This window comes from Ambystoma mexicanum, chromosome 9, assembly GCF_040938575.1.
Source record: "Ambystoma mexicanum isolate Mex_15411 chromosome 9, UKY_AmexF1_1, whole genome shotgun sequence".
Lineage (NCBI taxonomy): Eukaryota > Metazoa > Chordata > Amphibia > Caudata > Ambystomatidae > Ambystoma > Ambystoma mexicanum.
The window spans coordinates 177231129-177249432 of record NC_090931.1 but is presented as its reverse complement, the minus strand read 5'-3'; the positions used below and the strand labels follow the sequence as shown (position 1 = coordinate 177249432).

Genomic DNA, 18304 nt, shown 5'->3' with positions numbered 1-18304 from the left:
CGGGCGGCGCCAGCCCCACTCAGGTCTTATGCATGAGAGGCCCAAAACATAGTCCTTTCTCGGGTGGCCCCATCAATCCCATCTTACAAAGTCCCATGTCCAAAACCTGTGAGCCTTCTCACACCAATTCCATTCTTGCGAGAATGGCCCGCCCTGGTATCCGACTGCCGGTTCAGTCAATCCCATTTGGACAATGGAGCAAACCCAAGGCCACTGCATCGGTTGTTGAGGAGTCCCAACCATCCCTAGTGGTATCAGTGCCCATGTCACCCCATCCTGACTGAAGCAGTCAGTGGTTGTAGCTCACGGACCAGAATGCAGCGTGCGTCCTTCTCTGGGACCGCCCCCGTAACTCCGCCGGCGACAGAACAATTTGTTAGACATTTTGCTTACATCACCTATAAGAAGCAATTGGGTTACTAAAAGAAAGTTATGCATTAAAAACTAGTGAATTATATCCAATTTACAAAGCAAGTACCATATTTACACTCTCTCAACTCATTGTCCTCATGGCAAGAAGCCCTCTCTGCCCCTTATCGCCTATAAGAAAGAAATGGGTTACTACGAGAAAGTTATGCCTCAAAACCAGTAAATTATATACACTTTACAAAACAAGTACCATATTTACACTCTCTCTCAACTCTGAATTGTCCTCCTGGCAAGAAACCCTCTCTGCCCCTTATCGCCCTTGTCTCCTTTACAGCCTGGGTGGGAGGGTGGTTGCTGCTGCCTGGGCTGGAAAAGAGACCTTGCTCTTTCCGCCAAGGCTATTTATGCCCCTTGGGGGTTGACCATTTCCAGCCAGACCCCCGAGGGCACCTGCACTCTGCCCACCTCGAGAAGGTGGCGAGTCCATGGAGGTGGGTAGCCAGAGGGGCGGCCCACTATTTGACCTGCACCTTTAGTGCCCCCTGCATGGGCTGGTGCAGCTGCTGAGCAGTTACTCATGAAACTGGCCCACTCACACCTGTTGGGCCAGCCCTTCGGCAATTGCCCTATAGGCCAGTCTGAACCTTCCTTTCCGGATCGCCATGACTTTGCAGTGGCCAGGCCGACCCACCTTCCCCGAGTATGGAGCATTAGAATTGATTTGGGGGGGTTGTGGGGGCTTTGGCAACTGTACATCAAAAAGATGTGTCAATAACTGGAAACCACCACAATTGTTGTTTGTGAAATAATACAAAAGTTAGTTGGCTGAGGAACTATTTTGACTAACCCATTGCCATTTAAACTACTCAGATCAACCTCTGAGTGAAAAAATACATAATTCAAACAAAAAAGTATTACATTAAATCAAATGAAAATGGGTGCACACACAAAGAAATATAAATGAACATGAACAATCAGAAGACGGTTAAGAAAAAGGCCTTTGCATTAGGCTGGTCTAATAGTGTAAGCCGTCTAGGTCTTTTAAGCCCCTCTATAGAGTGCATAGCATTTTTTCCAATGCACATATACTTTCTCCCATATCCGAAACGGTATCAGGTAATAATATCGCCACATATATGGTCGCCGTAAATAATATCGCCGGGAAAATGTCGTGGCGATATTATTTGGGTGACCATATATATGGCGACAGGGGCAAAAAAAAAAAATGTCCATGCAATAATGTCGCCACAAAAAACGACCATTTTTCGGCGATATTTTTGTGGCGACATTATTACATGGAACCTCCGAAACGTAGTCCAGATAAGAATATGGGACTGACTTTCATGTGACCTACATTGAATCAGTTGGACACCTTGGAGGGGCTGGGCCCTAGATGAGCCTTGAACCGCCACGCATGGGTGTGCGGGCTGTTCAAAGAATCAGGCATGCCAGAAACCCTTAGGCATGTGTTCATACAAGTAATCTATTCTGAAGAGACCGCACCAATTACATGAGATGCTTAAACATTGAGAAATAATTCTGGTGCTGACACTCTAAGGCCATCAGCTACAGCCTTGAACAAACACCAAAAAATAAACTTCAGAGGGAGAAACTAAAATATTTCCATCTGCTTTTTTAAGGATCACTGACATTATCATTACCTATGTGGATATTTTCGATTTTGGCAAGGTTTCAACATTGTGACCTGTTGATGTTCTTTGTCAAATTCTGTTGCATTTTTGGTTTAGCAGATGACGTGTAGTTATTCCCACTGATAGATGTAGTTTGTTTTTTGTTACAAAATGAATATTGTAACATTATATGAGCACATGTTTGTTAAAAACTTTTAAAGAATATTTATTTGCTTGAAAAACATTTTGCTTGATGTGATTATCAATATTTTTGTAGGATTATTTCCTTGTAGAGTGCTGCACTGTCTGCGTTGATTTTCAGTTTAAATGTATTTTTGGAATATGTTAATTCATTGCCACGAGACATGGGTGTTGCGTAAGAACATTATTGGGGTTGACTGATGTGTGGAAGACAAACCCCTTACGTTTGGCAGTGGTTGATTTTTGGAAAAAGATTACGCCGCTGCTCAACATGTTTACACTTGTACTTGGTGGGGTGACAAAACCTTGTTTGGTGTGGGTGCTGGCAATTTTGAAGGTCCAATATTTCATGGTCTTGCTAATTGTTAAAATTTAGTGATAGTGCAGTCTTGAGTTTTTGTACATGGTGTTTTATTAGTATTCAGATATAGCATGACAAATGTGGCATCTTGTGCCAGGAGTGGTGAAACAACAAGCTGTATCGCATTTCGACCGTAGTCTTTATCAAGGCAAAGGAGAGATTGGCAGCAGGCTTGTGGTGGAGCAGGGAGGCAGTTGGCCCTGAGTAGAGTGCCTGATGGAGGCTTGTTGGCCTCATCTGTGACCGGATGTAGCATTCAGTCCGAGTGGTTCCAGTCAGGAAGTGATAAGATGGAAGTAATAAAACACCATGTACAAAAACTCAAGACTGGACTATCACTAAATTTTAACAATTAGCAAGACCATCAAATATTGGACCATCAAAAAACTGCCAGTGCCTACACCAAACAAGGTTTTGTCACCCCACCATGTACCAAACCACTCGGGAACCCAGGAGTTTGGTTTCCAGACAAACCATGTGCCAGGCTGCAGGCAAGACCACAACCACCAATAGAATGTGTGCAGGGGACAAGCTGTCCCGACACTAAACTCCAAACCTCCTTGAAACTATGTTTACACTTGTACCTTAATGGTGTCTGCTTGGGATTGGTTGCATGTTTGATATTATGCAAAACAAAAGAGGTGATGACTGGAAGGATTAGAATTAATCTTAACCTCTGATATTGCTCTGGGCAACCCTCCAGACCATCGTTCTTTGCCTGCTGAGCCATTACAAAAGGTGTAAAACCATATGCAAATCAGGATTGGTCCCATACCAAAAGGGGCAATCCAGCCCGAACTGCTAGGTCACATCCCTTCTGCACGAGACCACAAGCATCCACAGACATGTTTCAGCCTTGTTGGGCCTCATCAGTGAGGAGTAGCTTGGGTCTCTAAGCCCAGCAGACACAGGACCCACGTCTGGGCATACCTGTCCCACTCAGGGTGACTAAGCAAAATAAAAGAGGTGATGGCAAGTTTTAGAATTAATCTTAACCTCTGGCGTTACTCTGTGCACCCCTCCAGACCATCGTTTTTTGCCTGCCGAGCATTACAAAAGGGGGTAAAAGACCATATGCAAATCATGCTTGGCCCCACCCCAAAACGGGCAGCCGAGCCCAAACTCCTAGGTCACATCCCTTCTGCACTAGGCCACAAGCATCCCCAGACATGCTTTGTTCTCACATATGATATTATACACCTTAAATCAGATTTTAAATGCATTGATGTATATGGATTTGTATGTGATTGTTATTGAATGTTAAATTAAATTTAAAAAATCATTCAACAACATGAAGAAAATGTACAGCACTGTGGGTGAACTACTAGAAAGCAATTTCTTGATTTGAGTACAAAACGCATAAGTTGACAACAGTGCAATGTGCACATCCAACACAAGCACACGCCATGCACGTGGCCAGTAGGACAGTTAACCATGTACTTGGGATGAAGGGATAATATACACAACACAACAAGGATAACAGACCATGTTCCCTATTTCCCGGGGCAAGAGGGGACTGTGCATGCCAGAGGGACTATACAAATATCTATTCTCTAGGTGATTAGTGCTGTGAGCCTTATTTTGTGTGCTACACGACACCTGACTCAGATATCCCTGCTCTTGTGGTTGGAAGCCTATGTCCGCCCAGAAGCCAAGCGGCCATTTGCCAAGTCTTTTTTCTCTGTCCCTCTTAAGATGGTGTTTCAACTTTCTTTAGCCTCCCTTCTTGTTTTTAACTTGTGCTTTCCCATCTAACCCTCTCTTTCACAAGAATGTTGTAGCAATTGGCAGCATTTGTGCAATGAATGCAATGGAAGCAGAGGAGTATCCAAGATTGTCTAACAAGTGGGGCCTGAAGCTAATGTAGTCGGGCCCACCTCATTGACATTAACATCTGTAAATGCCCACGCACTGCTGCTTGGTGAGCATTAACAGATTTTGGGAAGACCTGGCCCACTCAAGCCCTACCCTGTCTACGCCTCTGAATGGAAGACACACCTTGTTTCCCCCATTTTATCGGAACACCTGTGGAAGCTTGGCGAGGCGGAGCCAGCATTGGCCACTAATGTCCTGCTCTTACTGCTAATGTGGGGAGAGTTGAACGATGCTCATGTAATGTGACGCAGCCCCATTTGCTTACCCCTGAAAGCGCTGAGTCCACTATGTACCACATACACCTACTCTCTCTCCACTAGCTCACATGCCTTTCAGAGAACCTGGCCTGAAAACAAACCTTCACATTTCAATCTAGGTCTTGTCACCACCTTTCTGTAGATATCTAGCCTCGAATTAAGAGCAACAAGCTTTGTATTGGGCCACTTTGACAGCGTTTGAATGCCACGAGTGAAAACACTACTGGACGCATACCCCTTTAACTTGTGGCCCCCATCATGCAGAAGGTGTAGAGCCGTGGTATTGTGGAATCGACTTGTTTGGCTGTGTTTATGAAATGTGACAGGTCTCGTGGCTTTGAGGTTACTCGCACCAATTTCCTACTCTCTATTCTCCACAGCCGGGAGCAGCATTACAAATAACCAAACTGTCCCAGTCCCTCCGTGCCGCCTGAGAAGGGATGCAGTCTTTTCGTCAGACAGCAGCAGTGGCGGGACCGTGATCACAAACATTGGTTTCAGAGTGACGAACTTGACAGCTAATACAACCTACACGTAAGTAGGCATTCTTTGGGGGCAGACATACAACAAAGATTGGGGAAACCAACGAAGACATGAGGAACACGCATGATATGTTCCTTTACTTGATCATTGAACCCTAAAGCTGTTTTAAAATGAGGGGAATTCATTTAGGCTGCGATCGCCGCCCTTTCTTCAGACTACTGCCTTACCTTATCTACAGTTAACAAGAAGCCAGAATGATATTGAATATAACACTGTCAAAATGTCTGTAACCTGAAGTTTTCTTATCTATGATAATACTGTCAAAATGTCTGTAACCTGAAGTTTTCTTATCTATGATAACACTGCCAAAATGTCTGTAACCTGAAGTTTTCTTATCTGTCATACCATTACTTAGCATCTCTAGGTATGGCTAGTGGTGAGGAAAAAAATAATAGACATCGCTCTGTGATCTGGTCTCTTTAACCATGACATTCTATTAACCAGCATTGGTCATTGACGGCCATAGTACCGGTCCGGCCAAATACAAAGTTTTGAGGTGGATTGACAGAGATTCCGGATGCCAGAGTGCCAGAAAACAGGGCGGAAAGCCCAGAAGCCCTGTTTCCAACGATCTTCCACTGGGAAAATTAATATTCGGGTATACAGCATATTTGGTTATTGGAATCAGAAAACAAAGCTTTACACTGAGCTTGTATATCATAGGTTGTCATTATGGAATGTTGATTACAATCATTAGTACCTTTCTGCGCATTAGTAAATCCTAGAGCAGTTTTTATAAAGAGAAACATCTATTTCCAGTTAAACTCATTTAAAAAGCCTCGTGTATCTCCGCATTTAACATTTAAACCAGCAATGTAAAGTTGAAATAACCCATCTACACCTGCCTTATTTTCATGACTGGGAGTAAAAATAAAAATCAAGAAATATAAGTGCCTTACATTTCTTGTTTGCACACAGAGGCTCCTACCACTTGAAGAACAGAGTCCGCAGAGAGCCTCCACTATACACTGCAGTAGCAGTTGACTTTGTGTTCTTTCCTAAATTGGTGGGTGGGTACACGGATACCCTAACCAGCGGTGTCCCCGTGATCCAGGGAGAACAGAACAAGGTTGCGTTGCTTATGATTAAAATGAAGAAGAGCATATCGCAGAACAGTAATTTCTATCATGAGACCTCCTTTATTATTCCCAAATGTATGATAAGAATAGCAAAGCCCTATGGTCTACTCCAGATCATCAGGAGAATTGGAATATAAACTTCCCATCCCAGAAAAGTGAGGACAGAGACCAAAGTAACAGGAAGGACACGTTAGGTTCTCGAGACTTAGTCAAACAAATTACCCAGAGAGGTTTGATCCACTTGGGAGTCATTTCTAGATCCAGGCAGTAGTGCTTGCTAAATCTCATATGGGACCTTAAGTACTGCACTCATGTCTGTCACTGCCCAAGGAAAGCAGGGAGACAAAGCGTACATCAGTGGATGAACTTGAAATCTGGCACTCTTTTGTGGGGTGTACTGGCCGCTTCTTGTGTCTAACTATTTGACTAATTTAGATCTTGAATATTGTCTCTCACGGTCTCTGAGTTCCTCAAGTGAAAGACGCCTTACTTCTTTTAATTGGCAAATTGAGGAAATATGGTGACAGATGCCACCAGCCAAGGGATGTTGTCTTTTGACACATCCTCCTTGTGTCACTCAGAACATGTCCTACCAAACCAGCTCCGAGACATCCTTAAAGTGGTTTTTGTTTGAAGACCACTAAGTGCTCATTGTTAGGATGTCACCTTGGTAGAGATGTTACTGTGCAATTTCTGCTTTTTATTTCAGCCTGTTCTGTAGTTTTCGTGTAATGAGCTCTGCGAAGTTATGTCACTGGTACTGTGTGCTGGACAAACTCAATATAATAAACTACGCTAGAATGTGTATAAGGTTAACATTTAGACGCCTGGGAAAAACATCAGCAAATTGCCATTTGGGACATTACAGTTAACGACTCCCAATGCCCAACCTGAAAGGCTTCCCTTCAGGTTCATACACCTGATCAGCAGAGTCTAGGAATGTTTCTGACTGGCCAATTAAGAAGTTACAATGCACCAAACTACACATAAACCTGATGTGTGAGAAGCATGGGGAAGAATGTGCGGCGGTCTCATCACAAGTTAGGCGGATTTGCCACTGAAAATACTTGAGGCCTCATTATGAGTTAGGCAGTAATGATAAACAGGCGGTATTTCCGGATACAATGGGCCTCATTAGGAGTTTGGAGGTAGCCATGCCGTTTTTAGCGGCATTGCTACCTCCAAACTCAGGTCCGGGTCTAGGTCCCACAAAAGCGGACTTACTGGGCCATTCCAACCTTGGAGGGCCCGGTAATTCCCATTCGCGGGACCCGGACCCGGTACGTCCCCATTCCCATTGAGCCCCTATAGGGCTCAATGGGAATGGGGAGGATGCTAACAACGGGCCCATTAATGATGGGCCGTTGTTAGCATCCTGTACTACTAGCGGGTGCTGCTCTGCAGATCTGGTCTGGTCAGGCGTCCAGAGCGGGACCCGCTGCAGAACTCGTAATGTGGCGGCCCGGTATGAACGGTGCCGGTCCCTTACCGGCACCGTTCATGCCGTGGGCGACAGCCTCGTAATGAGGCCCAATGTGTTTCACTGCTCCATTTGATTACATGGTGTGGGGTTAAAAAATGCAACATTTCTAGTAATAATGTCAGTGGCGAATACCGGCTGACCTAAGACGGGTACACAATAGTACAGAAAAGTTTTAAAAATGTTTTACTAAAAATGTTACTAAAAAATGTTAAGAACTTAAAAAAACCTTTTTCCTGCAGGATAACAAATTCCTACTTGGGGACATCCAAAAGTGATGAGCAGGGGCGCCTCTTCCATGCAATGCACAGTCCATCCTGAGAGCAAAGGGGGGCAAGAGCGCATATGAGGCACAAATGCATAACCCTTAGCTTTTTATGCATTGCTCCATTGTGATGCATTCCTACGTCACGGCATTACCACTTTGATTTATTTGTATGATGTGACTGAATTCATGTTTTTATATAGAAGTAAAACTGCAGGTATCAGGACGCACAAACACAATGTGGACACCAACGCATTCAGACACCTGACATGGCAGAGATAAAGAAAGGGCGAAAGAGAGAGAAATAAGGTTAGAAATATGACATATCTAGAGAGAAAGTCTGACTTTAAGCCAGGCCTTACTTCATCATGAAACTCATGTAACCTGGCGGGCCATTAATAATATCCTGGAGGGCGGGGCCGTGTGCTGTGCAGCACTACTTGATTTCAACCAACATCTTTTGTATCCCTCCTGTGACTGCCCAGGGTTCGCAGGTTGTCCAAGATATACAAAAGACAGTCCACAGCTGGGAAGCACAACAACAGCCCCTGGAAGCATCTCTGGCACAATGCTCTGACGTCACACCCCTCACGCAGCCTGCATTAGAAATGTCCCCCTCTTAGACAGGCAATGCACATATGACTCTTCCAGGTTCCTTTGTATTGTCATTTTGCAAGGATGGTTCTGGAGCAGCAGGGTACTTGATATGTAGTTCACTGATTTACAGGTAATCAAGCTTCATTAAGTCATTAGGTATCAATCATCAAGGAGCTGGGATTTTATGGAAGAGCCCACTGACTCCCACCACCCAGGCTACATCTCCGTCACCTGCCTATGTCAGAACTCCGAACAACAGAAACATTCTTGTCAGTCACACAGCGTTCCACACGGCCATCATCACTCAGGTGAAGCATACATACAGGCAGAGAAGCCAGATAGAACAGGTTTCACTTCTCTTCCCTATTCCCGTTCACCCGTTGTGGCTTCCCGCATTCCTCCTTTTTCCACAACCCTTCCTTAGCTCTGTCACTTCTAACAATTGGTTTGTCATTTCCACATGAAATATACCTGGAATTTGCAGGCAGTGCCTAAAGAAATGCCACCCCGAGAATCCAAGCCTCCAGACTTCAAGGGATTGTGAGCACATCTCTAGCAATCAGGCAACCATGCTTCCAACACTCCCACGGTACTAGAAACCACCATCACTGGAAAATGCTTGATGCCTTGAGGGTTCTTACTTTCCCTCTTTCTACATCTCTGGCAATCAGGCAACCATGCTTCCACGGTACTAGAAACCACCATCACCGGAAAATGCTTGATGCCTTGAGGTTTCTTACTTTCCCTCTTTCTACATCTCTGGCAATCAGGCAACCATGCTTCCACGGTACTAGAAACCACCATCACCGGAAAATGCTTGATGCCTTGAGGGTTCTTACTTTCCCTCTTTCTACATCTCTGGCAATCAGGCAACCATGCTTCCACGGTACTAGAAACCTCCATCACCGGAAAATGCTTGATGCCTTGAGGGTTCTTACTTTCCCTCTTTCTACATCTCTGGCAATCAGGCAACCATGCTTCCACGGTACTAGAAACCTCCATCACCGGAAAATGCTTGATGCCTTGAGGGTTCTTACTTTCCCTCTTTCTACATCTCTGGCAATCAGGCAACCATGCTTCCACGGTACTAGAAACCACCATCACCGGAAAATGCTTGATGCCTTGAGGGTTCTTACTTTTCCTCTTTCTACATCTCTGGCAATCAGGCAACCATGCTTCCAACACTCCCACGGTACTAGAAACCACCATCACTGGAAAATGCTTGATGCCTTGAGGTTTCTTACTTTCCCTCTTTCTACATCTCTGGCAATCAGGCAACCATGCTTCCACGGTACTAGAAACCACCATCACTGGAAAATGCTTGATGCCTTGAGGTTTCTTACTTTCCCTCTTTCTACATCTCTGGCAATCAGGCAACCATGCTTCCACGGTACTAGAAACCACCATCAATGGAAAATGCTTGATGCCTTGAGGGTTCTTACTTTCCCTCTTTCTACATCTCTGGCAATCAGGCAACCATGCTTCCAACACTCCCACGGTACTAGAAACCACCATCACTGGAAAATGCTTGATGCCTTGAGGTTTCTTACTTTCCCTCTTTCTACATCTCTGGCAATCAGGCAACCATGCTTCCACGGTACTAGAAACCACCATCACTGGAAAATGCTTGATGCCTTGAGGTTTCTTACTTTCCCTCTTTCTACATCTCTGGCAATCAGGCAACCATGCTTCCACGGTACTAGAAACCACCATCACTGGAAAATGCTTGATGCCTTGAGGGTTCTTACTTTCCCTCTTTCTACATCTCTGGCAATCAGGCAACCATGCTTCCAACACTCCCACGGTACTAGAAACCACCATCACTGGAAAATGCTTGATGCCTTGAGGTTTCTTACTTTCCCTCTTTCTACATCTCTGGCAATCAGGCAACCATGCTTCCACGGTACTAGAAACCACCATCACTGGAAAATGCTTGATGCCTTGAGGTTTCTTACTTTCCCTCTTTCTACATCTCTGGCAATCATGCAACCATGCTTCCACGGTACTAGAAACCACCATCACTGGAAAATGCTTGATGCCTTGAGGTTTCTTACTTTCCCTCTTTCTACATCTCTGGCAATCAGGCAACCATGCTTCCACGGTACTAGAAACCTCCATCATCGGAAAATGCTTGATGCCTTGAGGGTTCTTACTTTCCCTCTTTCTACATCTCTGGCAATCAGGCAACCATGCTTCCACGGTACTAGAAACCACCATCACCGGAAAATGCTTGATGCCTTGAGGGTTCTTACTTTCCCTCTTTGTAGATCAGCATTCCATCGATTCCACTGCCTACCATTACACCCTCACCCCTATTTACGCGATCTCATTTCCACTGCCTGAACCGCACTGTATCGTCCCATTTGTTAGTTGTGTATGTCTCTATTCTATGCAAACTTCTTCCCCCTCCCCTACTTGTTGCCCTGTTTTTTCCATCTTTCTACACAGAGCAAGTTCTGGTTATTCTGAGCGAGGATACAGTCATTTCTTAGACAAGTTAACAGCACTGAAAAACAACTACGGTGGTGATTGGCCCACTATAAAAAAAACTTTATAAGATAATATACATTTATGTAGCATTACATCTTCCACTGTAAGGTATTTTTCCTGAATAAATGCAATATCAACATAATCAGCTCCTTCTGAGATTGGCAGTAATTCCATAATTTATTCACGCAAATACTGCAAAAAATGAATACCGTTTCCACCACTTGAGCTGGATAACAACGGAGTTGATCCCCACTTTTGGAGTCAATAGAACTTCATGGAGATTTAGGAGGATTTACCTTAAGCATTAATTCCAATGCACAGTGGCATAGACAGGGTAGGGCCTGAGTAGCCAAGGCCCACCCAAAATCTGTAAAAGCCCACTCAGCAGCACTGTATGGTCATTTACAGATGTTAATGTCACTGCGGTGGGCCCCACTTTTTAGACCATTGTGGCTACGCCTCTGCCACTGCAGTCAATCAGACGATTTTGCCGGAAGGAAGTCCTCCACTTCACATCCGAAACTCGAAATTCATAGGTGTGGTAAACAAATTAAATTAATTCATGATTTTGGTTTACATTTCTCATGTGTTACAATTTGTAACCATGCTATAAAACATTCCCAGTTGGGGATTAATTTGGGTTATTCAGACCTGCCATGGTGGGGTGCACAAAGCATGCACTAGACATGCAGACAATGTAGTTCAGTTTTTTAATACCTAAGGGGCCGGTGTTGTAACAAAACTTTAGAAGGATAGTACTCTGCGCTGGGACGTCAGGATGGAGGGTTAACTAGATATGTTAGGGTGTATTCTTTGAAGACCTGTTGCCATAGACCAAACAAACATTTCCTTATTCTACTGTTCTACAAGAGCCCCCAGTTCCAAGGTTGCAGCATCTGGCTGGGTATCTTCATGTCACAGTAACGGGGTATTTATAGTACCCCAGCACACATTCTTTGGTCTCCCTTGGGTTGCTCCTTGGTTCTGATACTCTTCTGTGGTTGGTTCTTGGCTCATATAATCTAACTGGCTACAGGCTGTCTTCACAGACCCTGAGTTGTTGATCTGGCCCACACCTGCCAGCAAGTACTTATTACAACCCAGACCAGAGGACTGCACCCTTTGGCTCCTGTCTCCTTAGTGTTTTCAAGTGAGGTGACTTTCCTTGATTGTTGAGTTTACGGAATTACTTATTAGGAAGCAGCGCATGGGCCGGGGCTTTTGAGGTCAGCCAGTGCTATCATGGTAATTATGTGGTCCTGCAGTCTATCCTCCTGCTTCGACAACGCAGGCCAATCTCCAGCGTTGGTTCGCTCTTGCTTGCTTCTAGCAGGCAGTGAGTCTCAGAGATGAGGCATGGATAGAATCCCGAGTCACTCACCTGCTTCTGGGTTTATTCTCAGATTGAACCGGCTGACAATCCTTTCATTCACTTATGTTTACAGCGTCATGGATAAGTGCACTCTGGTCATTGTAGTCCACAAACCCTTGTCTGTTCTCCTGGAACAGTGTCCCGCTTTAATCCTAGAAACACTTGTGTATAGGCGCGTTATGAATGCCACATCATATCATATCATATCCATGATCTTGACTATGGTGCTCTTAGACATCAGGCTGTGGAGGTGCGACAGGCCCTCTGAGACTCACCATATACCACCTCCAGGGGTTGCATCATGGAGCCGGTGGCTTCCCCACCCCACAGAGCTTCCTGCCCCCCCACCCCGCAACCTGCCTCTGAAAGATGACTTCATCACAGAGCCTAAGTATAGCCTCATTTCAGGTGAGGCACATACTCGCCAGAGTGAACTGCGTCTGCGGTTCATTTCAGGGAATATTGATACTTTTTCTGCCAAGGACATTGAAAGGCACGTGAATCTTGGTGGTTCCAATGCCTTTTGCTGCCTGGCCAGAAAATGAGCGATAAGGGTGGCCATCATGTTTGTGTATGGTGGCTGTCCATACTCTAAATCCATATGAATTTCACTTGCCCAGTTAAAGGGCAGGCAGGAATCCATAGGGATTTAATTTAGATACCTACTGTCGGTTTCTCCTCAAGGAGCCAGGAAAGGGCACGTTGTGTATTTCCCGCTCTGTGTCCTGCTCTGTCAGGTTAACTCAGAAGGCCATTGGCACAGGAAGTTAAAACAATTGAAGTCAAGCTTTTCTAGGAGACACCCGGGATCAAGAAAGATGCCAAGCCCGAATACTGTTATTCTATAACTTTTATTACGGGGCCAGTGTACAGGTAAAGGATAACTTAAATGCATAACCCCGACCATCCAAAAGAAAACAATAGTCAGGGTGGTTTTCTCCAAAATAAAACAAGAAGCATGGAGGACCGCCCCCAAATGCCTTGCTTGCCAGGTGTGGGTAAGCAGGCCTCCAGGACCCTCAAGTCAATGTCCAGGATTTCAGAGTTGGCAAGAATTTGCCTCACCACCCCAGTCTGGTGTTAGAGGCTCATGGGGCTTCCGGAATCCTCTTCCTTTGAATAGTCTAGATGCAGGTTTTCTGGGGTACCGTACCCTTTGACTGACTCTGGCACCAGGTATTGTGGGCAGACAGATCCCTGGTCATAGCCAGCGGGGAGAGCTCAAGATGGGTCCTTATGGTAGATTGAGCAAACCTCGCACTTCTTCCCCACTTAACTGCAGCAGTGGGTGGAGCCTTCACTGATTTCCTATGGGAATTCAAGACGAATATAGACGCCCTTAGCACTTAAGAGGTACTATCTCAGCTGGTTGTAACCTCCTTGACTATGTCTCATTCCTCCTTCTTCCGTCTGATCCTACCTAGGGCTGCCTTGGCCCACCGGAAACCTACTATTCAAGCTTACTGGGCCTGTTCCTCTCTCTCTTCTTCATTTCTTGATCTTCTCAGCTTTCGTCCCACCTTTTCTGTGACACTCTGTCATGCCTCCATGTCACTGCTGTGGCCCGCGGACACTTACCTAGCAGGTATACCCACACTGGCGCCTCTGTGTTACCAGGAGACAGGCAGGCGAGGCGATGGGAGCTGGAGCCAAGGAGCTGGTGTCTACGTGGCCACAGGCTTGCGCCCCTCCTTGTGCCATGGGAGCTGTCTTTCCAGATGCTCTGCCCATGCACGGGGTCGGCGGGGGAGCTGCTCACTGTGGTTGGTGATTCGGGTTGCTGCGGCAACTATGCTGGAAGCTGCCTACCCGGAACACCAGTGCAGGGGAATATAAACCCTGCAGACATGGCCACGGATGCATCAAAGCATGCTCTGTGTTCATGTTACACTACCCTTTCCCTGGCCTCGCCTCCTTCCGCTCACTTGTTCCCTTGTCCATGCTTGAGGTCTCCCTCCTTCTGGTGTTTGACTCCCTCCTTCTGGTCCTTGACTCCGCCTGGCCCTTCCGTCTTCTTGGTTTGTCCCAACCTTCTCTGTCTCCTGGCTTTGCCTTGCCTTTTGCCTGCCTTCCCTTGCCTGTTCTTCTGCCTGCTCAAGTTCAAAAGCAACTGCCGACCCGGAGACCAGCATGTACCTGTACCCCAGCTGCCTCCTAACATCTTTAAGCTGCTGACATAATACCATCATCCCAGCCGCTGTCCGCAGGCTCCCCAGTACAGAGCTTGTTGCTGTGCCTACATCATGTTAATCCCGGGAGCCACATCGTAGTGTAGGGATTCAGTTCCCGGGGGACATCTCGTGCTCCTTCCGGGGAGTGCTCAGGAACTGCTTCCTGCTCTGCCCTTGCTGCTCAAGAAGCCTGTATCATCCGCAGAGGAGTACGCCTGGTCCGAGTCATCCTGAATGCCAACCCTGAACTGCAACAACGTGACCAGGGATTTGGCACACTCTCTTTCCCTGTTGTGACATCCTCCCTCTCACCCGAGAGATCTACCCCTTCTCATCCTGAAGCTACCCTTCTGATCTCACTACTTTCTCCAGTCTTATGTATTCCCCTGGTATTCCTATCACTTATTTTAACTTCTTTACTTATGTTACCTCCTCCAGCCCCCTATTAACTTCACCTACTACACCTCCTTCTCCAACACCACCTCAGCCAGTTTGCTCTTGCCTCCTTATGGTATTACCTTCCTTTACTACTTCTGCCACCCTTTGACTCTGACCTTCTGATGTTATGACCTCCTTAAATTCATCACCACCTCCCCCTGATGTTACCATTTCCTTCAATTTGCTATCACCTTCTCCTGATGTTGCCACATCCTTCAATCCTTGACCACTTCTACCTAATGTTACCACATCCTTCAATGTGCTACCACATGCTCCTGCTGCTTTTATCACCTCCTTCAAATCTTCATCTCCCCTGATATGACCACCACCTTCCACTCTTCACCACCTTCTCCTGATGGTATACTCACCTTCAAGTCTTCGCCACCTCTTCTAGATCCTACCACCCTTTACAAGTCTGCATGCCAGCTCCTGTAGTAAGGGTCTCCTTTGCTACCACTTGCTCTTGTTCACTCTCAGCGATCATTGCCTCCACCTGCTTTCCACTGCCACCACCACTCTAGCTCTTCCTGTTCCCCCAGTCTCTTCTTTTGCCACAGCTCTCCAGTCTCCATCTTTCTCCAAACATGAACCACCTGCAGCTCACACTCAGCAACTGGGGCTGGTTGCATTCATACTGTCTCCCCTCCTCTCTCTGTGTGAGCCTTTCACAGAGGGTTTGCACCAATGTATGGTAATTTGGTGAGGGCTGGGATTGGGTAGCTTTCCTGAGCACACCCGAGTCTGCTTGGAATTAGAGGGAGGAACTAAGTGTATAACCGGCTTGGCTACCACCTTGGAGGGCAGTAGTCCCTCTGTGTTCCCCCCTGTGTTGTTTGTACTGTGCAGAGAACTCTTTTTTTTTCAGCATGGGAGTTCAACGCTGGAAACAGACTCAATAAGATGTCAACATTCTTCGGTTTTCTGAAGAGTTTGTGTGCTCGCAACGCCTGGCACAATGTATTTCCGGCAGAGGAACTCTCTGGGCCTCATTACACGGTAGGCGGTAAGGGTTTACCGGTACCGGTAAGGGCACCGGTACCGGTAAACCCTTACCGCCTTACTACGAGGTCCCTTTGCGGGTTGGTACTTTAACGCCTGCTGTTTAGCAGGCGTTAAAAACCAACCCGCAAAGGGACCAGGGTGCTAATTACGGTACCGCAATTTGCGGCACCGTAATTAGCGCCTTCCCCATTCCCATAGAGCCCTATGGGGCAAAAATGGGAATGGGGAAGGGCAATGGGGGAAGGGGGAATTACCGCCCTGCCAACCTTGGAATAGGGCGGTAATTCCCCTTTCCTCCAAGGCGGTGCCGGTATTTTACCGGCATGGACCAAGGTGCTCCGCCTACCGTGTAATGAGGCCCAATGTCTGGTTGGAAAGCTGCAGGCTTGCTACATTGTACTTTGACAACTTGTACAGTTTTTGGACCATCCACATGGAGTAATTTTACATTGCTCCAATGTTATCTCATATGTACAAGAATGTAAGAGAAGAATATTTTTGGGCATTTCAGTTGAAATATTTAAAAGAGGATGGTTAGCCTCTGCACATGATTTTCCTGTGCTATTTATCTAGAAATAATTTGAAAAATGCATTTGATTAACTACTGCATTATTAGTTTTGACTTACATAGTACTTTGAGGCATTGTCTGCTCCTCATGACATAGTGTGCATAAAAGGGCCTTCAACCATAAACACATTTCAACATCAAGAAACATTTACATATGAATACTATTACTTATGAAGTTACAAATGAGTGTGGGAGCCCCTCTGCTGAGAATTAACATCGATCAAATACCCTGCTCTATGCAATTTCTTTTCCTCAGGAGGGTCTACAACCCCATTTTAGCTCACTGCACCCTTCAGAGAGGAGAAACATCCATTTGCATATCAGTCTTTGTCCCACCCACAGGGGTAGCCCAGCACTGAAATGCTAGGCAAATCTCTGGACAAGAGTTCCATCAGCAACCCCCAGACACGTGTTTCGGCCTAGTCGGGCCTCATCAGTGAGGAAGCTAAACCTCTAAGACACAGTGAGCAAGGGGTCCACCTCTCGATTACCCTGGGTTTCTTAGGGTGAAACCCCAAAGTTAGAAAGGAGTGTGGGAGCCCCTCTACTGAGACTGAACTTTGGTCAAATACCCTGTTCTATGGAATTACTTCCACTCAGGAGGGTCTACAACCCCATTTTAGCTCACTGCACCCTTCACAGAGGAGAACTATCCATTTGCATATCAGTCTGGTCCCAGCCACAGGGACAGCCCAGCACTGAAATGCTAGGCAAATCTCCTCTGAACAAGAGTACCATCCGCAACCCCAGATACATGTTTCGGCCTAGTCGGGCCTTATCAGTGAGGTGAAGCTGAGCCTCTCTAAGACACAGTGAGCAAGGGGTCCATTACCCTGGGTTACTTAGGGTGAAACCCCAAGTTTTACAAAGTTAGAAAGGAGTGTGGGAGGCCCTCTACTGAGAACGAACATGGGTCAAATACCCTGGTCTATGGAATTCCTTCCACTCAGGAGGATCTACAAGCACATCTTAGCTCACTGCACCCTTCACAGAGGAGAACTACACATTTGCATATCAGTCTTTGTCCCACCCACAAGGGCAGTCCAGCACCGAAATGCTAGGCAAATCTCTGAACAAGAGTACCATCATCAACCCCAGACAGGTGTTTCAGCCTAGTCGGGCCTCATCAATGAGTTGAAGCAGAGCCTCTCTAAGACACAGTGAGCAAGGGGATGTTAGGTAACATTTTTATAGTAATGATACATCTTAATGATCAGGGTCAACCCCCGAACCTTTTGCTTTTACTGGTGGATTATTTTTCCTTATACCTGTGTGAGTGCAAACCTTTTTCCACACTGACAGAATCTTTTACTCTTTTTGTGAGTGTCATTTTTAAGACTCTCGATAGTGTCTTTTAAAAGTTATCCTCTTTGACAATGTTTTGGCAATAAGTGCCTATTGTTGCTGGGATGACCTAGGGGCTCACCTTTTAACTTTCTCTGGCTAACCTTGTGATAACTACTGTTCCCAAGGGTAGAAAGGATCTTTGGATCCCTTTTACATTTGATTAGATGAGACCAGCACCCCCCACCTTATGTGGAATGCTGGGGAGATACTGAGTATCCCCTTTCTCATTTTAAATATAACATTTATGTTACAAGGACA

General features: G+C 46.0%; 1 protein-coding gene across 1 annotated transcript in view; it reads left to right on the top strand.

Annotated features, from left to right (window-relative positions):
- UPK2 (uroplakin 2) overlaps nt 1-18304 on the top strand; it is a 157524-nt gene that overhangs the window by 73662 nt on the left and 65558 nt on the right. Inside the window, exon 3 of the mRNA XM_069614402.1 lies at nt 5075-5228. Coding sequence (XP_069470503.1) covers nt 5075-5228 — 154 coding nt within the window. The remainder of the gene's footprint in view (nt 1-5074; nt 5229-18304) is intronic.